At 41.7% G+C, this 27,101-nt stretch overlaps 2 protein-coding genes across 2 annotated transcripts; both read left to right on the top strand.

Moving 5' to 3' along the window:
* The first annotated feature begins 4,087 nt into the window (after positions 1-4,087).
* c16h21orf91 (chromosome 16 C21orf91 homolog) lies at positions 4,088-22,211 on the top strand. Its single transcript, XM_075486464.1, has 5 exons — positions 4,088-4,183; positions 5,666-5,799; positions 16,349-16,852; positions 19,068-19,130; positions 19,913-22,211. Exons 2-5 carry the CDS (start codon positions 5,673-5,675, stop codon positions 20,083-20,085), a joined length of 867 nt encoding a protein of 288 aa, XP_075342579.1. The 5' UTR covers positions 4,088-4,183; positions 5,666-5,672; the 3' UTR covers positions 20,086-22,211.
* A 655-nt stretch (positions 22,212-22,866) lies between these two features.
* Positions 22,867-26,371, top strand: btg3 (B-cell translocation gene 3). Its single transcript, XM_075487203.1, has 5 exons — positions 22,867-22,959; positions 23,737-23,943; positions 24,075-24,212; positions 24,626-24,818; positions 24,965-26,371. The coding sequence occupies exons 2-5, from the start codon at positions 23,771-23,773 to the stop codon at positions 25,166-25,168; spliced, it is 708 nt and encodes a 235-aa protein (XP_075343318.1). The 5' UTR covers positions 22,867-22,959; positions 23,737-23,770; the 3' UTR covers positions 25,169-26,371.
* The last annotated feature ends 730 nt before the right edge of the window (positions 26,372-27,101 follow it).

Genomic DNA, 27,101 nt, shown 5'->3' with positions numbered 1-27,101 from the left:
TTGATTTGTTTCATCATGAGCAAGGGGAGGATAATGGGATCTTGTTGGCCAATATCAGCTCCCATCTCCTGTTAACATTGCTGTTCAGTTGGCTGGACTATTTGGTTACGTTTGTGTTGCACATTACATTACAGCATTTGTGGGTTTTTTTAGGGAGGCATTGCACTTCTGTCTTTTCTATATTTCACCAGTTTCCAGCACTTTTTTATTTGTTTATAAGGCTGAAAATGTCTACTTTTTTAGTTTAACCACATGTATACCTGAGTCATTTCCTTTTAAGTTGGTCTGATTGGTTCTCATTAGCTCAGAGTCTAGTCTGATCTAGTACCTTACTCCTTGATGCATGATGGATGAAGTCAGTCCTCACCATCACGTTAGTCATGTTTCTGAGGGGGAGATAATCCACCTTGGGGCTCACACTCACTATTCTAGTAAAGAGCAACCCAACAGCAGCTCAGAAATTGAAAGGAGCTGTCAATGAGTTTTACTTCTACTGAGAGAAAATGGTTCAACCTGCCGTTCAAAATGTCTGCCACATTATGTCGTATCACTCATGTCTTAATCGCAAATGGCCACAAAGAGAAGAGATTTCCTCAGGGCAAAATCTGCATTAAGTAATTCAAAATATAGAGTTCAACTGAGGGAAACCTTTTCTCTAAATTGAATGACAACCCCGAGGGATTCTGTTGTACTATATGACAGCTGCACCATCGTAGTTTTGTGGACGGGATTCTGGGCAGGCCTGTATGATCGGTCCCAATTATTGTCAGGCTTCCTTCTTGTCAGAGGAAGCGTCGTGCTGCTCCTTTGTCTGACAATGTCAGGGACTTTTCCATTTGGCTGAGTCACACCTCACCGCTCTGTCAGACTGACAGACAGCAAAGCCCTTATGAATCACAGAACTAATACTGGACTGATGCAAGGTCTTTATAAGGACAATGGAATATAATGGAATACAAAATTAAATATCACTACATATACATTAAAAATTATCTGAACGCAAAACTATTACCCACACCTGTTCCACATTCTGTTACTTATCTGCTGTGGGCTGACTTTCCTTTTGCTCCCCCCACCCCCCTCTCCCCTCATCTTAACCCCACAGAACTTGCTCAACAAGATCGGAGATCACGTCTCTGAGCAGTGAGGCAAGCTCCAACATGTGGCCGTGGCCTCAGAGATGAGTGCGCACTCAGAACTGATGAATTATGATGTTTGTTGGTACTAAGGATGAAAACACTGCTCAAAAGTTAATTAAAGTAACTTCACCTGGGAAGGCAGTTTAGGTTCAGAAGACAGTAGACAGTATTTTTATTCTTATCATAAAAAGATAAAAGTAGTTTCCTGGAAAGGCTGAGAGCATGATTACTGAAATATGGCAAGGTTAAAGTCCACACTTTGATGGAGAAACATCTGTGAAGAGGAAAATGTTCCCATATCACCATACGGTTACAGGAGCTCTGCCACCGTGTCTCTATGTCACTCCTGTTTGTTAATGGGGCAGCGGAGGGACATGTCAGGATTTGTTTGTAGATGACATCAGTTGTTGCATATTTAACTCGAGCTTTGCACGGAACTGACTTGTCTGTGTTCACAAAGTCTTTACTGTAGACGTGCTGTTATGATGAGAGGTCCACACTGTTTCAGCGTTTAGAAATTCAGTCCCATACGCCTGCATATAAAATGTCTGTGTGTAATTTTGCAATGATTAAACACTGAAGGTGGCCTTGAAGGTCCCTGAACCATCAGGCTCACAAAACACTGAGCCTGACTCTTGGCTTTGTGTTCGGGGACATGCAATGGGCTGATATGCTGTAAAACAGTGCAACTATTCTGAAAGAAGTTTAACATATCACGGCGACATGTCAGAACAGGATTGTTTGGTTCTGGGCCAAAGAAAAATGCCGGGGGCTGTAAAACTGCATGTTGACCAGGAGATGGCGCTTTTTGCATGACTAAGAGGTTTTTTGTTTGACTAAGAGGTTTTGTTTTATTCTAGCACAGTCCAGAGCTTCATCAAGACAACAGTCAATGAATAGAACAATATTACATTTATCATAATATTTTCAGTGGAAGTCAGATCATATTATTCTAGTCCATTAATTTGTTTGTTTGTACCTTACTGTAAGTAACTGACATTTTTTATTTTACCATGATTAAGTAAGGTGAAACCAAAGCTGCTTTCGGACAGAGCCCTTCTAAGAACGCAGTTCTAAGAACGGTCCTCCTCGAATTTCGTTCTGATAACTGTCCTTCCGCCGGGGGAACTGTTTCAGTCTGCATTCGCACATGAGTCGGGACCTGATAGGGACTGATGCGACACAACCGTCTGCGACAGTGACGTGTTACTTTAGCGCCACATTCAACAACAAAACAAAACAAAACCCGGTAAAAGTAAGGAGAGAAGAAAAAACACCACAAAGAAGCTAATATGGAGAGCGGGGAGGCCACCATGTTCATGGTCTGCATGATGGTGATATTAATCATGGACGATCACATCAGGCGTCTAATATCGAGGCTGGAAGAGCACACAGAGAGAGTCAGGAGATATTTTTTCATTTCATGAAGGAAGAAAGGAGAGCAGAGCGCTGCAGACAAAAGAGACAACATGTAAGTTTAACTTAAACACCCGCAGGTTCTGTCTGTGTGGTATGAGGAAACATTTCAGCCGTGATAGCATGACATGGGGCGTAGCTACCGACCACCAAACGCCTCCGTCAGATGTGTTCCTATAGAACCCAGAAAAGACCCGACCTCGGAGAAGGAGCTGAAAGGGTTATAGGAACTGAGGGAGATGGTCCCGAGTTCCTGTATGTCCGAATGCGGGAGAAAACGGCCCCGCGGATTAAAAGGTTATTAGATCTGCCAAAGGTTCCTACAGTCTGAAAGCGGCTCAAGCCACCCAGATGAGTCTTTGCTGTTGCAACCCGCCGATTGCACAGCTGTGGTCCACAGTACATAACACACTCTCCTATCCACTGAGTTGAAAACAGGCTGTTTTGACATGACCATCTGCTGGAAGTTTATGAAATACATTGCACATGCATGGCACATGTCACATGTCACATACAGGGCAAAGATAATAACATACCACTGACTCATTCATGAAGTTGTAGCCTTGAGCAGTTTGGCATTTACAACCAATGGCAGTTCTCGAGGCTTTTCAGGGCCTTTGAGTCAAACCAAAAGGCAGCCCCTGCTTATAATAAGGTATAAACAGTAAAATGAACGACAACTTTTACACACGACAGACTTTAGTGGCTTTCCACTGAACCCTCCATCACTTCAACTGATATAACGATTGCAGCTTTTGCTATTTTGCCATTTAAAAGAATATTAGATATGCATCAGTATGGAAACGGTGAACTCTTTGATATCAGTGCCATTTCGACAATAATTGTGTCACTGTTATTATTAATTTGTTAATGTGATCTAATCTCTTGGAGGTGGAAGGTGTGTGAGGGAGGGGTTTCAGATGTGTCCTCTCTCTTTTACCAGTACCAATTCTCCTCTGGAGAAAGTAGTGAAGCAAACAGCTGTTGGGCAAAGGTGAATCGGTTAATCCCATTCAGCAATGGTGAAATAAATAGAGCCGACAAACTCTCGTACTTTCGCGGGAATTCCACACGCGTCACTTCACGTGTGGGTGAATGTAAACGGAACAAAAATACTGATGGTTGTCGTCTAATTAAAACATATTTGGATACATGAAACGGTGAATTCCACAAGGAGAAATGATTTACTTACACTCTTTCGGGAAAGTTTGTATATGTTTAGCTAAACCTATTCAATTTATCCAACGCGAATGTTTTGATGACACTAGGAGGGAAGACTTGACTTTCTTTAATCGTAGGGGTTCATCCGCGGCCAATATTGCCACTGGGGATTTTCAGAACATAATCAATCATTTTTATGAGCGAATTCTTTAAGATAAAAGTGTCCAATATTTGTATAATGTATTTTGCTTCATATTAAGAGATGAATATTAAATATTTAAACTAGAATTGACCCTGTTCACCCTCAAACAGTAGTGGTACGTTCCGGGCAATCGCGCCTCCTGTAGCTTCTGTGGATTTACCGTGACGCTCATACTTGTTAACGTCTGGGAGACCTCTGAGGCGGATCAGAACCGAGGTGTCCACACAAAACGAACAGCCCTACGAAGGTCCCCGCCAGGTTAAAGGTAAGTTTATCAAAGTGGTGTCCTAAAGCATTTGTGAAATCCTTGTTTTCTGTCATGCCGTACTGTTTAGCAACGTCAAAATAACGGTCACGAATCATTCCGACCAGAGAAGTCGAAGGATGCCAGTGTGCTGCTAGCTTAACTTCTTGTTAGCAGTCATTTGTTTAACGCTATGCAGTATAGTGTCCGGACGCATTAATCAATTGGAAAAAAAACTACCGTCGAGCTAACAGTTCGTGATTTGTTAGGCATTTCAACTTTCGATTGAAAGAAAAGGAGACGGTACTAAAGGTTATGGACATTGTGTGCTTTCACCAAAGTGGAAAGTTCTCATGCGAACCGAGCCTTGACAGTGTTACAGTATTCATTGTCTGCCTGTAACGCCGATTTTCAACAAATGCAACTTGTGATATTCGGACTATTGACAGCTGAATTGACGTCCTTCAGTTTTTCAGGTGTTACTGGTGGCGTTTGTCTTTCAAGGGGTTTTCTGCACCTACTTGCTATCCTTGACATGATCATTTGTAGCCACTCTGAGGAGATAAAGGAAAGCAAAGGATGCGTTGCTCTGTTGTCCGGTTGATCTGTTTTTCCATTCCTTTTTCATCTTGTGGCAGAGCTGTGTTCTCTCATAGTTATCGAGGACCTCGAATGCCCTTTTTCAATGTAACTGGTAAAGCAGGAAAACAACCCAAAACTAAGCTGTACATCGATGCATATTCTGCTCAGTTGGCCAGGAAATGAGCAATACAATTACCATTGACAGTAACATTGCCATATAATCCGTGAGAGGAACAAAAACTGAACAGATCTTTCATTTTATCTCTAAAGCTAATCTGCTTCTGGGAAATCTTGGTTTTTAACTAGATGGATGGTTATTGCAGTTGTTTTAAATGATTGTACCTGTGAACACCTTTTTGTGTGTAAGCTTGTCCCAGTGATTGGGAAGAGAGTGTTCGATCCATATCAGCAATTTGTCAATACATTATTGTACATTTAAAAAAAGGCAGCTGCCTCTCTTACTCTTGACCAAAAATGGTGTGAACGCAGAATTCCTTCCTCTTGATAAACAGAAAAACAGATTTTCTTCTTGTTTTTATTACCATTACTAAAAGTTCCTTCTTATAACTTTTAGTAATGGCGGTTTATAACCTACTGCCACAATTTGCTGTTTTTATATTTTAAGCCTAAAGTGAAGCACATTTTTCAAGATGGGCTACTTACTGTTTGTTTTTGTTTTTTTCAAAAGCATTGCTAAACATGAGGACAAGCCAATATGTTAACAAAAAATAAACTCAGTGTTTAAACTCTCAGAGTTTTCTTTTTCTCTTCAGAGGCTGAGAAATAATTTTTTAAAAAAAGATTGCTTTATGTTATTCAGTTTTCTATAAAAACCCTAATGTTTTTTTTTTTTTTTTCAGTGGCTTGTTTTTAAGCAAAGCCTTTAAACCACTCAGTCTTTCATTGGTTGTCTTTCCACAGAGGCACTATGGATGAAGAGGAGCAGTTTGTGAACATTGACCTGAATGAGGACAACATCTGCAGCGTCTGTAAATTAGAGACAGAGACGGGGACCTTATCTTTCTGCCACGTGTGCTTTGAACTCAGTATTGAAGGTAAGATGCTGGATTTCAGGCTGCCTTTTTGTTTATTTGTGAAGAGCGAAATGAGTGAATCAAAGGAAATGTACAAGATAACAGAGCTCTTTGCTTTTAAAAGCCACAGTGTAAACCCTCCGTTCTCCCTCTGAACACGCGTTCACATCTAGTAAAGTGTGCACGTCTGATGGGATGCTTAATTACAATCGCTCATCATCTCTGGCTGGCTTCACATAGAAGCAGTCACGTGTGGATATGTTGTCCCTGGTCTTGGCTGCTAAGTATGTAAACAGCCTTTACAGAAACATCCAGTTTATTCCTGAATATCACTCCCCCCTCTTTGCAAAAGTACATCCTCGGATAATTTAATTTTGTCATCTGTTTTGGTGACTTCCACAAGCAACTATTTCACCCCCTTCAGGAACAGCGTATGTAGCATATATACAGGGTAATGGGCCCCTTAGGACCAAAGCTCTTCCCTTAGCAGGCTACTGTAATTCTCCTGTTTGATGTGCCACTCCAACTTAAGAGCAAGTTTTTTTTCATCTCTTAATTAATGAGCGGCTTATTTGAAGAAGAATGGGGAATCATAAGGGGTTGGATGTGCCTCTCATTTGGCATTCATCTCACAGATGCACAAAGGCTCTATTCTGCAGCGATGAAGTGTGTGTTTCTCCGTGTACGGTATGATTGTGCACGCCTCGTAAAATGGCAATGCACGGTTCTAGGAGCTGACGTTTTATAAGTTGATATTTGAAAGCGCATTAATTATCATTCAGCAGGGAAAAAACAATCTTAACCGTGGCATTCACTTCAGCCTGAGCTTGTACAAAGACTAATGTCAGAATTTAAGCGTTACTGATTATAAGACCACTTACATACTGCTTCACCAGCAGCTGGCCGCTCTGCTTGTTGATACATCTTATGAAACCAGATTTTTGTTGTTCACCAGCATTATTATAGATTACTGAATATATCGAGAGAATAAATGAATGTTTGCATGCTCTGTTCAGTGATTCTGCGACATATATAAATATAAATGTTTGTTGAGATAACAGCAAGTCAGCTTGTAAAGAATGAAATGAAAATGAAAGAAGACCTCGATACTGCCTCTCACATGCTATCCCTACCATTGTGTGCTTGTCGAGGTACGGGTTGTTGTTTTTTTTTTTTTCTTTCGTGGTAATGAATTGGCTGCTATGTTGTGAAAAGTGTTTGTTTCTGATGCAGCTTAACATCATTGTTGCAAGGAGAGCACGCCATGCTTCATGTGACCACTTTCAGCACGGGTGCTTGGAAACTAAGGCTGAGCCATGTGCCTGCTGACTGCTCATGTAGACTTTAATGGCTGGTTTGTTAAAGTGGTGAGAACAGTCTTTATTCTTGTCACACACGAGAGCACCCTCCCATGTCCTAAACCAGTTCATGCTTATCTCGAGGGTAATTGCTGCCGGTGAATATTCATCGCCTTCTTGCTGTTTGCTTACTTTGAATATTTATTAGAAGCAACGGAGATGGAGTTGCTTCCTGTTTTTGTTTTTCCAAATGTGGCGCTTATTTAGACAATTGTCTAAAAGTCAATTCATTGGTGATTTAGTGTTTGGTACTTGATTTGTACACACTGTTAACACAGGGGTCTTCTATCTGTGCCCAGTCAGAATTTAGCTTGCCGCATTAAGATATACATGTTGCTCATATTTGTACGATAACTGCTAAGGAGGAGTCGATGTATGAATTCATAAGAATGAAGTACTAGCTTGTAATCTATCACCACTATTGCAGCAAGTATTGTTGTGTAGAAGAGCCCCTGTGTGACTGGTGCATCCAAAGACAGTAAAAAGCATCTTGTTTTTGTTTTCCTTCTCCTCGTACAGTTTGTATCTCACTTTTTATGTTGAACATCGACCCCTGTTATGAGTAGATCAAACCTCACTGGTGTGGTGGCTTATCACCACCTACTTTCTTCCACAGTAATTTTAGTCACCGAAGAGGCTGCACCCATAAGAGAGAGTGGGTTTAAAGCCTTTACTTAAGTTTTCATTTCAGCCCACAACTGCACGGTTGCCTTGTTCGAAGGCTCGCGTGAAACGGAGATGTTCAGACTTGTCAGCTGCTGACGCAAGCTGCTTTTGTTGACTACGTGCCGAGTTGTTTGTCACAGAGGCTTCAGCTCACACTAGCGCCAGGTGCAGATGTACATGTGAGGGCTTTCTATGGTATGTGCGCAGTTTTAAGTCGGGTGAATGCTCAGGAAGTGGCGGCTTTATTGTTGCTCCAAGTGGTTGTTTCCTGAGGAAACTCTTTTGACCTGTGCGCTGGTTCCATTTAAAAAAAAAAAAAAAAAGTAGACGTTTATCATACAATCTCTTCTTGATCTGATATTTTTACTTGCAGTCCTTTATTTGCTCTTTTCTTGCACCATCTCAACTGTGTACCACACGTGCCTACGTGCCTTTGAGCTACAAAACAGCTTAGATTAAAGGAACTCCTGCAGTCCCACAGCAAACACCAAAAGCCAGTCTAGCTGGTCTCCAGCTATTTCTAGTCTTCTGTGGAAGAGCTGTTGTAAGCTAAAGGAAGGTGTAATTGACAGGAAGTCTTATAATCTTGGTTTCTTCGTTATTGCTGGTAGGAATCCAAAACTAACGCAGCCCTAAAATGACTTTGTTCCCAAAGATTTTAAGATTTTGGTTCTGTAGCCAAGAAAGTCAAGCCGTGGCTTCCAGGAACAGTAGTATTTCAGCAATGTCCTCTTATTTTGTTGTTTCTTGGCAGGCATGTCATTCATTGTTGTATGTGATCATATTTGCTGTCTGAAGGCATATTAGAGGAACTTATGACTAGGGGTGTGACTTTCAGTCCAAAACACTGTTCGAAATTCCCTGGACACTATTCGAATATTATTCGAAAATCGACCCCCCCCCCCCCAAAAAAAAATAAATAAACACACACACACACACACACACACGCGCTCACGTGCGACATCCCCCTCCTTCAACCACCACACACACACGATAGAAAGGGTAGACTTAACCAAACAGTTTACTGAATCAACAAGAACATTACAGAACGGTATAACGGGCATATTCCCTGAGCGATTTATCTCAGCTACTGCATGACAACAAACAAACAGTTTTACAATTGCAACCGCTGCGCTGTTTTTCATTTAACTGCCTGTTAGGTGAAATCGGGTGAAACAGTTTCAGCAACAAGATTGAATGGATTTAACAGAAATAGTGAAGTAAACCTATTGCATATTTTTATTCAGAAAAATCAACATGTCAACGTGTTCGGGGTGGAGACGTGTGCGCAGCCTATTAACTATTAAGCCGGCAGCGGAGAACATGCGCTCCGACGGCACGGACGTTGCAGGCACACACAAGTAGGCGCTCGCCAACTTTGCCAGGCGGGGGTATCTTTTTTGGTTTGCTTTCCACCATGTCAGTGGGTCAGTGTGGAGCGGTGGGCACACATCCTGGCAGTACTTAGTCAGTTCAGTGGTCTATTGCCCCTTTTCCACCACCAAGCTAGCCCTACTCTACTCGGTTCGATATAGCCCAACACTACACTACACGACACGGCACCAGTAACATTTCCTTTTCCACCCAAACTGTGGCCTGGAAGTGGGCGGAGTCGGCCCGTTCACCACTAACGTGACGTCGGTTTCAGGTGACTACAAAGTGTCACGCCGCGGTTAGTCAAAAGTAAACACAAGATCGAGTGTAATGTGTAATGCAGTTGACAATCCATATTGTTTAGTTAAACCAAGCTCTTTATTAAAAAAGACAGCACAAAAGTAAACAGCAGGAGTTCTCTCAGATACAGGCGACGCCAGTGTTGGTGCCGTTGGAATGCAGATAGCAGCTGTTGCCTCAGCTGCAGATTGCGATGCCAGTGTCGGTTCTGAAGCCTGCAGGATTGGAGGATCTTCGCTGACCTCAGCAACCGAACACTCATCGGTTGCACAAACCGAGTCTTGAGTGAAAAAAAATAAAAAGTGTGAACATACGAAACGCATACACGTAACCGCATAGGTGAGACACTGTGCTAGCCTTCCAAAACAGTGTTGTTTGCTAGCTCACTCAGAACAACTTATGAGACGTCTGTGTAACTTTTTACACAAGTTAAAGACTGAACATGTACGATATAAAACATGCATTTGTTAAGACATATGCGTTGCACCAATGGGATAAGAACAACTTACCATTTTTCATCGCCTCCAACAAAGACGTCGCCGTATCCACGCCGTTCGCCGGGCTGTGACCGTAAATGCCGTCCATTTGGTCAAACCACTTCCATGTCTTTCGGTTTGACCCACTCCGGCTGTTGTGGTCCTTTACCTGCCGGTAATAGCTCTTCAGCTTGTCTCGGCACTGCTGAGAATTCCGGTGATAGCATGGCTAGCCATCAGCTTGGTTATATCCTGGAACACCTTCTCATTTCATGTCGCTCCGTCCAGTTCCTTCTGCACGCGGTCCTCAGCCACCACACACAGAAAGGTCTGCACCTCGCTCACTGTCCATGGGCTGGCTTTCTTTCTCTGGTCTTCCATCTTCACAATTCTGTTTATTCTCTGGTTCTCTCGCAGTTGTGTTTTCATACATGGCGGGTGTTTCATACATAAAGCTCCCCGAGCTTCGTTGCGTGTATGACGTAATTTCACCTGACCAATCAGTGGACAGCACTGATCATGTGACGTTTTAGCACCGACAAGTACCTACTAGACCCACCTCTGAAGCAGGGACTTGCCGGGGCTCAAAACTGTAACGGGTCCCACCTTCAACCCGCGGTGGAAAAGCTCCCAACCAGGGTAGAGTGGGACCGTGTAGAGCTGTGTTGGTACAAAAATGTTCGGTGGAAAAGGGGCATATGTTGTTGCCCCCTCTGCACTGTACTCCTCCCCAAATAGGACCGCGATTGCCGCTGCAGATAAGCCATCCTTTCGGGATGAAACGCAATACTAGTGCGGCATTCGAAATGAGTATTCTTTATCTTTACAGGGTTTGATCTGACCCTGTTTCTCCTGAAATCTACAATCATCTCCTTTGTTTTGTTAACATTCAAGATGAGATGATTGCTCCCACACCATGCCACAAAGCGGTCCACCAGCTCTCTGTACTCAGCTTCTTGTCCATCTCTGATACACCTGACAACTGCAGAGTCATCTGAATATTTCTGTAGATGACAGGAGTCTGACTTGTACTGGAAGTCTGAAGTGTACAGAGTGAAAAGGAATGGTGAGAGTACAGTCCCCTGTGGTGCTCCTGTGCTGCTGATCACCTGGTTAGACACAATTCTTCAGTCTGACGAACTGTGGTCTGTTTGTCAGGTAGTCATTAATCCAGGTGGTTGTTGAGGCCTCCACCTGAGTCTTCTGGAGTTTCCATGGCACTGAAAGGATCGGATAATTGGCTAAATTACAATAAGATTGAGTTATTAGGTGCATGTAGACACCTTAATCTGACAAGAAATTGGATCGGATTGGATTACTCGCGATCGGATTAAGACCCCGAGATAACTCGGTTGAAAGTCAAATTAAACGTGTTGCAGACGGGTGAAGCTCGTGGTGAATTAGACTTTGCGTTCTGTGCATGCTCGAGATTTTTTCCCGGGGTCGTGAACCGGAAGTCGGAAGAGACGATATTACTGTTGTCGTTGCCGTCAGAAAGAAACGAAGAACGCGATGGAGAATGCGCCGTTGTGCATCACGTTTGTGCAACAAGCAGCTCATCACAAACAAAATGTTGAGGGACGTAGCTTCATCTTGCTCTTTGTTCGCCATTTTCTCGAATGACTGAGTTTGATTCGATTCATTCACCGCCATATATCCAAGGATAATTACCCTTGCTCAACTCATTCTTATTGTAATTTAGCCAATTATCCGATCCTTTCAGTTCCATGTAACCCCACTGACTTACTCGATTTCAATCACTTTTTTTTTTTTTACTTTGTTATTCATTATCCATATTAGACTCTCCTCTCTGGGTCCAGCTGTGCAGTTAAGTGCATCTTTATTTAGTCGGAGCATTTATTTTCCATGTTGAGGTGGTCTTGCTGGATGTTACAAGGCGTTCTTGATGACACAACAGAGTCTCCTTTTACTGGTCTTTTGGCCATCTCTGGCTGCTTGTTAGACAAGGCCACTGCTGAGCTGCCATGTTCAGCTCAAGCCCAGCAGCATTCCTGTATATGCTTGCATAATGCAGATGGATTTTTGCTGAGGCCCGGAGCAATCACCAACTTGGTTCGGAGTGAATAAAGAGAAAATTCCTCCAGCAGAAGGCTGGAATAACACAGTTGGTGCTGATTCTGGCTGCTTTACAGAGACTATTGTTCATCCTCATATAAACAACTCATTTATTGTGGGTGAACTCTTCACCCTGGGGTGTATAGAGAAGCCTAATCATGTTGTTGCCTGTGGTAGCTGTACACACAGTTAAAGTCCCGGGTTTTACAGAACCTGCCGTACATTAAACTCTGCTGAGCCCTCGTATTTAGTGCTAACTCACTGGGTTCATGGTTATTGAATGTAACGCTGAAATAATTAGCTTGAAGTTTAAGGCTCCCTTTAATCCAAAAATAGAAATGCTTCTGTTAATATTTTACATCGCAAGGTATTAGACAGAAACATATGATCAAATCTGCACATTCTACATTTATTGATGCAGCTGTACTTTTACAACCTTAACCTGTCTGAGGGAGCGAGTATTAAAGGGAATGTTGCACACGTGCCATCTCTTTGACTGGCCAAATGGCTGCCTGTTCCCACCTGCGTTGAGGTCTGGTCTCTGGGGATGATCCCGACGGCCCTCATTCACACCCACTTCAGCTCTTTATTGCAGCTCACATAAAGGACAACGTCGTGCCCCAGCAGACACTGCATCACCGCAGCTGTATAGATGGCATCAGAAGAAACTGAGCTGTTCTGTCCACCAAGGAGCTGCTTGTGGTGGATTTCTAGAGAGACAGACCGTTGCTCCACTGATTTATTTATTTGTTTTTCTCTTCACTGAGACACATGTTGTGTGATGCAGCCCATTTGTCCAGTTGCTCAGCTTCCTTCACCATTAAATTAGTGGTTCGAGAAAGTCCAGTCTGTCTCCTGTCTAAAACAGTAACACAGGTGGAATCACTGTAGATGCTACTTTCCTCCACCCTTTGCCTTCTTGCAGTCATACAGCTGAACATTTCAGTTTAACAGTCCAGGGAAAAGCTCTATGTTGGTTTGGTGTTGCAATAAGTGGCCAATTTGAGAATGTTACCCATTGATCTTGTTGCTTCTTACAATTACATTAAATAATTGGGCCATGAACAGAAGAGGCATATCCTCGTTGTGTTTCTTTTAAGTACTTTTGTTTTCTTTCTAATAGTATGCAATTATTTTGTTGTTCCGTTATGCTAGTGGACATATGGTGCTTTGTAAGTCTCTGTAACCTTTAGCTTTCATCCAGGCTAAAGCAGATGGTAAAGCTTTTGTTAAGTTTCAGTTTAGTTGGTGTGGTTTCCTGCGACTGTGAGATAGTAGCCGGCGAGTCTGTAGCGAGTGTTGTGGAGGGTCTGCAGAGGTTAACCGGTGGTGGAATTCTCGTGTCAGTAAGTTCACAGTTGTTCATGTGAGCTCTGTGCTGGTATCCGAGTCGGCCTGTTCAGCTGCTGACACAATCTGCTGAGCCTTGCCATGCAGCTCTGTTTAACACCACTGATAACCTCCGTCCCACTTGTCTCCTAAAGTATGTCAAGGATCCAGTGTCCTTCCCCTGAATCTACGCAGAGCAAAACAACCCGTCTGCGCATCGTAGCTCCAGATGATGGACACGCGTTACCTTGTACTTGCACTTTGGTCCAAAATAGATTATGCCAAGCAAGCCATGCCTTAATGGGGCAAACACAGTTGGAACTTAAAACTTAGATTCCTTTCAATGATAGTTTGAAGAGGGCAGAGTTAAAGCAGGAGGATGTGTATTTGATTCGTTGCTTAACCCAGTTTTCACTTTAAAAGTTCTTGTTGCTAAAACTATGTGATTCTGTTGGCTTTTATACAGCTGCATACATACAAGATGGCCTCTGTTTAATGTTCTGAGTTTTGTATGGATTTGTTTTGTTATAGTTTTTATAGGGTTGAACCTAAAAAGGTTGAGAACCACTGTACTAGATGGCAGCCATCTTGAATTTTGCGGTCAAAACAAAGTTGTAATATCAAAATGATGTCAGATTTGGAATCCTCATGGTTGACTTGTATGAAAACGTGCCCTCATACATGATTCTAGGTCATTCAGGTAGTTCAGTAGAATTATTTAAAGTGAACAGTCTAAAACTCATAAATAACATTAGTTGTTTATGCCTTGGGCTGTACGGTGTATGCGCTGGTTCTCTCTGGATGCTCTGGCTTCCTCCAGCCATTCATAAAAATGCATGTTGGGTTGATTGGTGACTCTAGATTGTCCCTAGGAGTGAGTGTGAGCGTGCATGGTTGTGTGTCTTGTTTGTCTCTGTGTGGCCCTGTGATGGACTGTCAACCTTTCCCAGGGTGTACCCCGGCTCTCGCCCAATGGCAGCTGGGATACGCTCCAGCGCCCCACCCGCGACCCTGAATTGGATTAAGTGGGTTTAGAAAATGGATGGAAGCTTACGCCTTAGATTTCTTTTTTCAGATCTAACCTGGCGTATCTATGCTTTGTCTTTTTGGTAAACTTTACTCCTCCCTCGCATTAGTATTGGTCATCATCTTGCATAATCTCCAGTTGTCACAGCGGAACAATGTTGGTTTCACCTTCAGTGGATAGTCCATGTGTGCATGTACCACCATGAAAGACAGTAGTGCTAAGCTGCTTAGCTGAAGTGAGGTCTTTGGCTGGTTGTTCACTGCCTTGGTTCTGGGCCAATGATTTTTCTGCTAGGCTACTGGGAGTTAGTGTGTTTATATGTTACTATAAAGACTGTGACTGATCAGATTATGACATGGCGGTTTGACTGGCAGAAAGCTCTTGCAGGCATTAGTAAAGATTCATTGACCTTTTATCCATCAGTTTTCGTGGAAACAACCCCAGTTACATACTGTGCTAAAATGCTTCCCTCGGAAGGCTAATCCACTGTAAAAATCTTTCTTTTCAAGGCACTTTGGGCTCAAAGAAGCTAAGAATAGATGCCCACACACACAGTTGTCTGATGGTGTAAAACCATAATGTGTGCTGAGGGACAAAGGGTCCATTAATGGGGACCGTCCCAAATTAAGCAAGGACCACTCGATGTGATTCCTCAGGCTATTAAAACTAAAGCTTTGAAAAGATGTGGAAGTAAAGGCTGCTGGAAGAAAATATTCCCTTTTAAAATGAAGAAATAGTCCATTGACTTCTGCTGTTGGATTTCAAAGCAAATAGTTACACCAGGCAAACACACACACACACACACATAGAGACAGGGAAGTGGATTTCACATAACTTAAGCAAGTTTTCTCAAGTATTGTTTGTAGGAAGTCCTGGTTGAGGCTTGTTGACATGATTTGTAGGTCACTTCCTTATCAAAAGGCTATTTTTTTAAACCACCCAGCACATGATACCGATGAACCTAGAAGCTGTGAATAAACCGCTAGAAATAGCTTTTAGAGTAATTTCTAATCATCTAAAGAGTTTATTTTTAGTTGACATGTGCAACTGTTTAAATAACTTAAGAAGGCCCTCTACTACAAACATGAGGACCTGACCACTGGTGTCTGTCTGTGGGGAAAGTGCAGAGATGTTTGTGAGTTAAACCTGCTGAAGCGAGCTGCCAAATCTAAATAAACACCAGTGACTAATCTTCTCACATCAGGCTCCAGCGCGTACATCTGTCTGCTGAGAAATGTAGGCCATGAGAAGAAGGTGACCACACAAACACCTGTGCATCTCACGGGTTTAGTTTGTGTCTAACACACACACACACACACACACACACACACACACACACACACAAGCTTTTCACTCTCGTTTCACCTTCTGCCTCCCTTTGTTTGTCCGGCCCATTTTGCTCAGTTTATTTTAAACCTCTTACTGCAGACGATTCGTTTTCTTTCTCTTTGTGTCTGAGGTCCATCTTCTGTTGAGACTCAGGATAAGCATCGACTGTTGTGGATGCTTTTTAAACTTGTATTTGAGTTCTTCTTATTGCGTCTCAGGTACGTCGTGTATATTTCAAAGGTACATTTACATTAGTTGATGTAAATGAGAGGCTACGTGTTGGCAGAGGGCACTCTGTTCTCCTGATGCTCAGAAAACTTTTTCTAGAGGTGCCTTATATTTGCATTGCGACTGGGTTTATCTGTTATCCCTGCTTCTCAGCGCTCTGCTGGCTAAGCCACAGCATACTAAGCAGCTTTCACAGAGAGATTGCAATAGGTCGGTCTCTCATTTTTAGCCTACATTCAAACTGGTTGACTTTTATTTGATGTGGCAAGTTCCGTAGTTTGGTAATCTGATCTGTTGATCTGCATTTAAGCTCTCTTATCTGTGGCAGTTTTTGTTGTGTGTCGGTAGTCTTCAGTCATACTGTAAGTGTCACGTTAACTCATTGACTTCTGTCTCTGTGAATGCAGGGGTCTCTACTGCCACCTTGTTACACTCAAAGTCCCTGCGTGGCCACAGAGACTGCTTTGAGAAATGTCACCTCATTGCCAACCAGAAGTTGTCACATTCCAAGGTCTCCCGAAGTGCCTATGAGGGCATGAAGCTGGCCTTCAGCCAGAAGCTGAACCGTATCATTCAGTTCGCCCAGAACAAAGACTCTGTCTCCTCCAACGGCTGCACCAGACGCGGGGCAAAGCTTCTTTGTTACAGCCAGCAGAGTGACCGCAAGCTGCTGCCCCAGTCCGACGCCCAGGTCCCCCGCTATACTCCCTGCTGGGACAGGGGCAAAGCAGCGGGGCTGCCTGAATACACAATGGGGATGCTGGAGTGTCAGACAGCAGAGGAGCTGGGGCTGCTGCAGGGGTTGCAGTCTGACGTCTGGACCAGTGATGGAAGGAAAGGTCTGCACAGCAGGAGCCATTCATCAGGAGGACCGATGCAGCGTGGACACCAGGGCCACACCAGAGATGAATGTGAGCATATTTATTTTGCTTTCTCAGTGTGTAACTGCAACACTTGTGGAAGGTTTTTTGTTCCTTGTTGGAGAAAGTATGTCAACAGAAATATAAAGTTATTCTTCCCTGCATCTCTTCCCTCTTACTTTGTTTAATGTAATCTATCCAGTTATGTTCTTACCTCGTCCTTCTCTCTCTTTAACAGCGATCTCTCCAGAGACTGGCTTATTTTCCTATAACCTTGTGGCAAATTGTGTCCTTGGTGTTCTCATGTAAAGCTGCTTGTGATGACAAATCCTGCAGGAATGTGAGATGCCTCTGAAGGCTCCCATTTAAAAGAAAATCTTTACTTTGAAACGAAAAGTTACAGGCAAATAACTAGTGATGCTCCGATCAGCATTTTTTGGACCGATCACCCATCACCAACATCATGATCTGCCCGATTGCCGATCACGGAAGGAATCGGACATTTCCATGCCTTTCATCTAGCAGAGAGTGCACCCTTTATAGAAATTAAACCGCCAGATGTAGCTGGGGACATGTAGAACAAGAATCTGGTGGAGTTTGCAGAAAACAACGTTTTTTTTTTTCTATTAATATTTTAATCAGCCCACATACATCATCCATTGGGTATCATTTCAGCATCAGATTATTAAACAATGATGCAGTGAAATGACTTGAAAATCACCACAGAGGTAGCTGGGGACATGTAGAACAAGAATCTGGTGGAGTCGGCAGAGAACATTTTGATTTGGTTCTAAATTAAGTTTTCAAATCTGACTATGCAGAAATGAGTTTGATTCTGAATATGCTTCAATAATTTTGTTCTATCATTTTGTTTTAATCATTAAAAAGAATGTAGTAAAAAAACAACCAAGTAATGACCGGTATTCCAACAAATGAAAAATCAACTTCGATATAGATTTCTGAGTTTACGGGGTGCACTTGAATGCACCATAAATCGCTCACACGCTTTACCGTACGACGCGATGTAAACGGGCACTCGATTTTCAAGTGTAGCTAGCGCGACCGTGGCTCTCCGAAGCGCAGATGGCGTGACCGCAGTAAGTTTCACATCTTTCTGACACACTTTGAAGAAATTTCAGACAGGAGAGGTCATGTTGTCGAGATGCACTGTAGAGGTTTCGCCTGTTAGGTTCTGTACACACGTCACGTACCACATTAGAAAGTGGTCGCTAGTAATTTACGTCACTTGATCGGCATATTTTTCCAATCGCTGATCAGGCCATTTTTGGGCATTATCGGCCGATCATGATTGGTAGCCGATCGATCGGAGCATCACTACAAATAACAGTTATACCATTTGTAGTTATTTGTGTTCATACACAATTTCTTTCGGCATCAATAAAGTATTTTTCTATCTCTATCCATCTTTTCGGGTTGAGCCAGTGCTGAAGGCTGACCTACATCATGATGTTGAGTCCTGCATGCACCCTTTTAAGCACACATTAGGCAGCACAGATAGAAAATCAGAACGGGCACTGTAAGATATGAAGAAGTTACTCAAACTGACCTTATGTTGGGAACGCATTAGGCATGGGCCGGTATGAGATTCTGACGGTATGATAACCTTAGGCAAAAAAATCCTTGTTTCACGGTATTATGATTACAGCTCTAAAATGTGTATATATATTATAGAATAATTATAGATCGGTTTTATTTAGCGCTTTTCATAATACTCAAAGCCACTTCCAGTGAATGAAACAACAGCAAATTCCCCAAAGTTCTGCCAATCTCCGCCAACGAGTTCTGGGAGTTGACGTGGTCACCATTGAGTTTCAGTGCAGTGTTGTACAGGTGCCTGTACCGCACTTCTTCGCTGAGTCTGGATTCGAATTGGTCCATCCTGTTTGTCGTTTTCCGCACGTGCCAATATACAAATTTGACTGGTGCACGACTACGCGGCAACCAAAAAACAGACCGGGGGGCATCGTACAACCTGCAGAGCTGCCTGCTTGTCACTCACAGCAAGCGGAGGTGCACGGCGTGAGGGACCTCCACTTTCTCTCTGACCAGACGCCACATAAAAGAAAAACGCTCATACCGCAGGGACGGTATGACAGAAAATTTTGGTGGTTTTGAAACCTTGACTTTTTAATACCTTGAAACCGGTAACCAGCCCATGCCTAGAACACATACTAACTGGTAGCTGAATGACATGTCTTTTTTGTACCTCTTAAACACTTAATAAAAACACCATCTTTTCCTTTAGTGACTAAAATGAGCGTGGATGAGCTCCATCAGCTGAACGGCCAGCTGCTGAAGCAGATTCAAAGTAAGTGTCTTCTGTTTTATTATCTCTGATTCAACAGTCTTTTTAGCCAGCTTCAAAATGCAAAGCTTGCCCATTAGAAAACCCCCAAATGAGACTTTTATTTCTTTAGGGATGACTGTAACAGCTAAAAGCAGTTAACTTGCAGCATATTCCCAGAGTTTTAGATAATCTATTCAGAATATAGGCTAATACAGACTTAAAGTCCTTTTAGTGTTCTTTCAAGCACCAGCTCCACTGATTAGAGCAGCGTGTAGCGCTCACTCATGTGATTACACAAGATTTGATAGATATTTGGCAACTTTAACAACAAACATCTCATGTGAATTTCTTACCTCCTTAAGTTCAAGCACCCTGTGCAACACAGCCTTGGCCTAACTTTGGAACAATGCATCGGATGGTAAAATCATCACAGTCGTTTACACACAAATTTTTCTCTAGTTTGCGCATCTTCTAATTTCATTACTTTTACTCTGATCCAACATCCCAGGCAAGGAGGTTATTGCTCAGATTGAATATATTTGTAGAACAAATGTCCACAATTCTATAATCTACAGTACTTTTCATGGCAGTTGTGTTTCCATACACTTTTTCAGCTGCCTTTGAGTGATTTTCGTCTCTCGTGTTAACAGACGGTCTCTCATTTGCTTGCTGCTCTTTCAGAAATCGGTACAATCGATTTTCTTGATCTTGTTTGTTTCTTCCAGCGTCTTGTTTGAGTGAGCCGACCTCGGGTGTGTGAATGAAAGACCTGACCCCACTGCTCTCTCTCTCTCTTTACTCAGAGGTCTTCGAGGAGCTGACGGCCACCGTGCAGGAGAAAGACTCCTTGGCGTCAGAGCTGCACGTGCGTCACGTCGCCATCGAGCAGCTCTTCAAGAACTGTGCCAAACTGCCCTGGCTGCACATTAGCAGGGCCGGGGTGAAGGCCAGCAACAGTGGCAGCCCTGTTGAATGAGATGCTGGAAAAAGACCTGGATTCTGAGTGATTTCCACAACACTAAAGTGACTTTAGGTTGTTAGCTCTGAAATAGAGCAGCATTAAGGGCTGGGTTGACACAGTCTGTATTCGTGGTTGCAGTGATGATGCAAGGATTAATGATGGTTTGCAAATAAATTGCTGGTCTGGCACGTGGCCTGAATTCCACATAACCCAAGTACCCAGGATGCATATTATTACATGTGGCCCAGAGGCTCGGCTGTTGGAGCTGGATGAGGATCTGCGCTTAATGGACAAGATCCCTTATTTTTCAAGGAAAAAAACTTTAATTAAGACAAGAAAAAAAGAGCAGAAATGCTTACTTATCTTTTGGGTGTTGGCTTTATTTTATTTTATTTTATTTGGTCTGCTCTCAGACGTTCATGTTTCTGTTGTTGCATTTCATTGTAACACATTATGTTAGACATGGCTATTCAAGTATGCCTTTCATCACTTCTCAGCAGTCCTTACATCATCTGATCTTTTCCTGTAGAAAGTGATAACAGTATTTATCAAGGGTGTAAAACAAATGCCGTCCCTCATGTTCATATGGTCAGGTTTAAGCTTTATCTTGCAGCTGCACACTCACAAAGTAATGGCTTGAATTATGAGTTTTTAGGTTGCCTTCAAGCTGTTCTGATTGACCCTGAAAAGATATTTCACACGTGTTATTCAATATCAGACATTTCAGGAGTTGGAAAGAATTAATTTGGTCCTCGGAATACATGAAAGCACCACCAAAAATCTCCAAATCAAGGACAAATAGAAGTTTTGGACATCTTTGGAAAATGAAAAGCTGCATATCCAGAAACGGCATCCTTTCCGATCAGGTTTCAGTTTGTAGGGCTGACTATTACGACGAGGGAGTTCAGAAACCTGTACTGGTTGGTTTACAAGCAGCAAGTGAAAACGGTTAACACACACCCTCCCTGGCTTAAAGTGTAGCTTTGTATGTTTTATTTAGCTTTCATGTTTATGGCAGATATTATTCCTGGTGGGATTTACTTGATATTTAAGACAGCTGTTTGTTGTCTGTTGGGTAGCCATCAAGCACAAGTTGTATGAAAGGCTGATTGAGCACTGTCAGAAGAGGGAAACCCAAACTATTTAAAAGAAGAGATCAAGCTTAAAAACCAAAGTCTGTATTTGCTGTCTGTTTTATACATGAATCACGAGCATTTGGCATTAACGGATGACGCCGACGATGCAATATCAAACGGATTTTAAAATGTATGTGGCTTATACATAACCAGTTTTTGCAGAAATTGTACAGCGAGTGCTTTATGATTCATTTTCTGTTAACTTCGTTTGCCCTCTCTCCTGTTTTCATGTTGCGAGAGCTAATTTGATGTCATAGCAATACAAACAGGGCAGTTTGGTCTACTGTGCCTATGAAAGTCAACAAAGGGAGACCTGGAAGGTGCAGGAACTCTATGCAAGATGCAGGCTTATAAATCAATTTATTCTTACTTATAGAGTAGGACTATTTTCTGAGCTTTCCTCAGATCACAGAAGTTGAGCGTTATAAGCAGGGGATGGAAGAGACAAATTATAAACAGTTTAATGTTTAGAAAAATAGCATTGGCGATGTATTTTTGCACTCTCTTTGTAAGAGATTAGGCATATGACCCTTTTTGGGGTTTACAGAAAGATTTTAGCTCCATTTTAGACTTCTATCATGGTTTTATTTGGATAAATGGTATTGAGTGTGAATGAGTGTTTGTGAATATGTAGATAATTGGTCCTTAATGCAGAATTTTTCAGTCTTCAGTTGAACATTTCTTTTTTGCGTTTGTTTTTATTTATGAATGCTGTGCTGTTTTGTTTTCTGTATGTTGTTGAAACGCAAGGAGGCCGATCCCTAAGCTCAGCACAAAAAAAAGCAGGCTGTGTGTTTTGGGGTTATCTGATTTTTGAAGATGTTACACTTCCACCGCTGTTCTCACTTGACTCTTCGTTTCTAATTTTGAACATGGCTGAGTTTGTGTTTTTGACGTTTCACATTATATTTATTGTGTGTTATTGGACCATATACTGGTTGTGTGATTTGTGCTTAAGTGACATTTCTTTTTTTTTTTTTTTAATAAAATTTAATTGTTTCTAGATTTTGACTTGCTGTTTTTACTGATTGTGGCCTCACCAGCATAGGAAAGTCGGTACGTTTTTCTGGTTGTGGTGGTTTATACACAGATGTGTAGCCTTGATACTTTTAATTATGAAAGATGAATTCAGGGCGCCACCGTGTGGACAGAATGGCTTTGTGGGTTGTAATGGCTGTGGGTGTGATTTACGGGAAGTGTTCTCACTTTTCTGTTAAGCGTCACGAAAATATCATTATATATCTGATATTCTGTTAAAGTCGTGTACTAGAATAATGTGATTTAATCAAATGCTAGTTCTAAAATGCAACCACAGGCCTTCAGACCTACAGACTTCACCTAATGATTTCCATCACAAACAACGATTCAGATTGAGAAACTATTTTAAAAGAGGACTGGCGAATTAAATTTACGAATTGATCATTTTCTTCTCTGTAAATCATGTGGTTTATATATGTTTGGATTCGCCATTTTAATGTTTTACGATTACACCCTGGGATGCAATCATTGTGTGACAAACGCAATAAGCATACCTAACAACATGAGTCATAATAAGCGGCATGACTCTTCCTTGACTGGCATTTCCTTGACCAATGAACGCGCCAGAAAGGTTGTCATGAACCAATGAAAATGATGTAGGGGCGGGGTTAGGTTCGTAACAGGTGGAGCCAGCAATAGAAGCGCTAACGTTGTTCTGTTGCCAACTTCGAGCCATTCATTATAGCCCACGAGCTGGGGCACATTTCAAAAAGAGGTAAGCTGAGTTGTGTTTATACGTCTCTGTAACATTAATTTATAGATGGTATCGAATATGGCCGGGGTTTCAGTATTTAACTGTATACTTTAGAAATTTAAAACAGACATTTTTCTCGGGCATGTTAGCATCATAAGGCTATTAGCCTTAACGTAGCATGTTAACTGTTTGGCTATTGGCTACAGCTTAAATCTTTGTTTTTCTCGAGGTAAGTATCTTCATAGGTTTTTACCAAAGCGTTCGGTTTACCATCAAAGCTACTTTAATCCTAATTTAGGCTGAGTTTAAATGGATTTATGGGTGAATCAAGTGTTTACTTCCACGCGTTAGCCTCATAAGCTAAATTCAATACAGTAGCCCTTGTTAAGGAGCGTGAACAAACAGACCTTATGCGTCATTGCCCGCCTTCTTCTGGGTGAATAATCGCCAGACCGTTAACTGTGATTATCACCTGAAATAGCTTTAACGTTAAATAAGTAACCTTATTCCCCATTATCTATTGATTATTATTGAGCAGGTCTTGCCACGTGCACACAGACATTCGAATTTGTTTAAATGGAGCTTAGAAATGTTTTCTTTCAAAAACCGATTATTCAGAGATTATTATTTTAATAAATCAGGAAACTATGACATCTTAAATTTGAAATATCATTGCAATGTGTATTCTTAATTCTGGCCCCTAAAATAAATGTGTATGAGATATTTTGAAGTGATATTTCAGAAACCTTTTTTGCCATTCAAGAGCTGCCCGTCTGACCAAAGTTGATATTCTTTCAGAGGCTGACTGGACGTAATGATACACCTGTGAAATATGAGGAGGGAGATTGCAGCAGTGGTATTCTTCCTGAAGAGGCTTGTAAAAAAAGGGGAGAAGCTGGATTTGCACAAGATTGAGCTGTTTGTCGAGAGGCTGGCTGTTGCACTACAGGAGAAGTTTAAGGGGCACTGGTACCCCGAAAACCCCAGCAAGGGACAGGCATACAGGTGCTGCTCTTTATCCTTTGGAGTGCCCACTTACTGCTTTTTAATAAGGATGCTCAAGGAGGCAAATAAGTGGACCCTAATGTTTTGAGTGGCTTAAGCTGAAAGTAGTTTTTGTTTGCTTTTCTTATCAGGTGCATCCGAGTGAACAGACTCTACAGGCAGGATGCAGTGCTCTTTCGGGCCTGCCAGGAAAGCGGGTTACAGTACAGTGACCTGGGACTGCCTCAGGAACTCACGTTGTGGGTGGACCCTGGAGAGGTTTGTTGCAGGTGAGACTTTGGAACCAAATAAAATAATTAATTGCTTCTTAAAGCAACACTAGGAACGTTTGTGAACCTTTAAACGATGTGCTTCTGAGTTGTTTCAAAGTACACTGACGTCTCTTATGTACAAACCTGGAGCGTCCTGGGGCTGAGATACAGCAATTCACAACTTAAGTTTCCCGCCCTGCACCACACTGATTTGCTTTATGGTCAACAAATACACGTGCAAGACGGAGATTTGTTTTTATGAACGCGGTGTTGCATCCCTGTGGAGGGAAAAAAGAGCAAAAACAAATTCCCAAATCCTCTTGCGATACTTTTGATATATCTGTGCATTTTTATGTTCCATGTTCAGACTGATTTCTTGCTTGGTGTGTTTGGTGTTTTAAATTCCCCCTCCCATCTTTTCCAACTGTCAGGTATGGAGAGCAAAATCCTTGCTTCTCGGTTGCCACTTTCTCGAGTGACGACGAAGACGACAAAGGCGTTGCAAAGAAAGTGACCAGCGCTCTGGAGAGGGTGACGTCAGACTACCACTCGGGTTCCTCTTCTGATGAGGAGAGCACTCATCCTTCCCCGCTTACCATCCCCAGCAGCCACTGGGCTCACCAGGTACTGTGACACAGTTTTGGATTTCTATGAAAATACTGCAACAACACAATTTCCCTTTGGGATAAAAACAGTACTTTTAATTTAATTAATTATTCTTTGTTTCGTGCAGAGATTGTGATATTCATTTTTTTAAATTTTTTTTTAAGCAAATGAATCCAGCCGCTCCTTTGTGGCACCCCAAAAAGATGGTACCAGGCAAGGGTCTCATCCTCCCACAGCCTCACTACAGCTACAGGCCTCACAGCAGAGCACCCCATACTTCGAGGCATAATCTTTGGATCCCTCCCGTCTACAAGGGAAGACCTGCATTCTGGGACACAAAGCAAAATCCATCTCACTGTTACAGTTAGGAGTTATGGTGCTTATTGTTCACACTGGACATTAAATCCGAAGACCACTTTAATGAACGACCAATTTCTTTCTCTCTCTCTCTCTCTTTTTTTTTTTTTTTTTTAACGTGAATTTTTACAACTTAAATATTGTAAGTCTTTTTTGCACTTTAGACCTTTTCGTTATAGTTTGAATAAATCACTTGTATGACATTTAGTTATCAAGATTGGAATACTACACTTGTAATGTTGACGTACTGTGTTTTTTACTGCGGCAGACGTTGGTCTACGCCACCTAATGTCCTTCGCGATCGAACGTTTTATTTATTCGGTGTAGAATTGTCAGATGTGTAGGCTTATAGTCGAGAAAAAACTTTTCCAAGCACTGCGATGCTATGTGTAACCTTTGGATGTCCCCTGTTCATATTGTGGTTGACCTGTATTTAATACTTACTTTTGTTCTTAATTTCTAGTGGGGGGTTATTTTACTATTTGAAGTAGTCTATAGCTGCCATTAGGTGAAATCAAAATTAGAACATTTACTCTTAACTCAGGTTGACTATGCTTTTTGACTAAATCTGTCACTAATTAAATTATTTAACGTGCGTTCTTGTGGTTATGCTTAAATTAGAATAATTTCCTATTTCCCTTAATGTGCTGCTAGGATTTTAATCATACATTGTTGTTTATTTCGGCTCACAAAAGTGTTTTGTAAGTATTTGGTGAGCAGACTCTTTACAGGGTGTCTGCGGCCCACATTCCTTTAGACAAATCGACGATCATGGCATTCTCAGCAGATTTTGTTAAGTGAATCAGTATTAAACTCAGACGAGAGACTCCTGTTGGCCCAGATTGTTTGTAAAGAAAGGGCTTTATTCGGGTGCTAGAAATCTTTGAAAATTTGTGAGTTTTTTAGCAAGATGTTTTAGATGCAGTGCTTGAAACTAACTGCATCGGTTTTGTAACAAAATGCCGATTTAGTCTTTTTTAAAATGTTTTTAGATGAAGCAATATAGACACAGTCAGTACAGTAAAGAAGCAGCAGGTATTCTGTCCCATTTCTAATTTTCTCTGTGCGTTGTTCAGTGTATTTTTATTTAAGAATATAAAGGGAATTTGCACCAACTCGTCTGGTTTTCAGTTCATTGATAGCCCAGTGTGTTCCTCATGCGGTGTGTTAGAGGGTCCAAGATGACGGCGTGCAGAACATTCACTATTTGTTTTGTTTTTAAACAATAAAGAGCTTATGTCAGCTCAAGATTTGTATATATTTTATACAAAAAAGGCCCACGGAGCTGATGGACCGCCTTCATCATATCTTCACATTTTCAATTCATCAAAAGTAAAATTGGATATTCAAACAGGTGACATGTCTCTCTTAGACTTAGACAGACTTTATTGTCATTCAAAACCACATTCACATAGTACAATTGAGTGAGATTGGGATGCGAGGCTCCAGAAGACTAGAAAAACAAACAAAAAAAACTATATATAAAGTAGAATAAAAATGTATGACTTATTTACAGAAATTATATGTGGCAGCAGGAGGTATTATAACAGTGAATAAACAGTATGAAAAGTGCAAATATATATATATAGCAGGAGGATGTATTGTAACAGTGAAACCGAAAGTATGAGTAGTGTTTTACATCCTTCAATAGAGCACTATCACAAAATGTGTTTTTTGTTATGATTATTAAGTGAAATGATCATGGTGAGGTGTTGAAAATCTGAAAAATTCACCATGAAAATGTTTTAAAAAATGGTTGACTTTTTAGCCAAAGTGATCTAATGTTTTGTCATGGCCTTGTTTTACTGTCAGTGATTTAATAGTTTTTTGGGCTTCGTGACAGTAGCAACTGAAAACATACTGCTGAAGTGAAGTATGGCAGGGATGTCCAAAGTCGGTCTTCAAGGACCGCTGTCCTGCAGGTTTTCGATTTTTCCTAATGCA

The sequence above is a fragment of the Odontesthes bonariensis genome, chromosome 16, assembly GCF_027942865.1.
Source record: "Odontesthes bonariensis isolate fOdoBon6 chromosome 16, fOdoBon6.hap1, whole genome shotgun sequence".
In the NCBI taxonomy this organism is placed as follows: Eukaryota; Metazoa; Chordata; class Actinopteri; order Atheriniformes; family Atherinopsidae; genus Odontesthes; species Odontesthes bonariensis.
The sequence above is the reverse complement of the archived record's forward strand: the minus strand, read 5'-3'. Positions and strand labels throughout refer to the sequence as shown.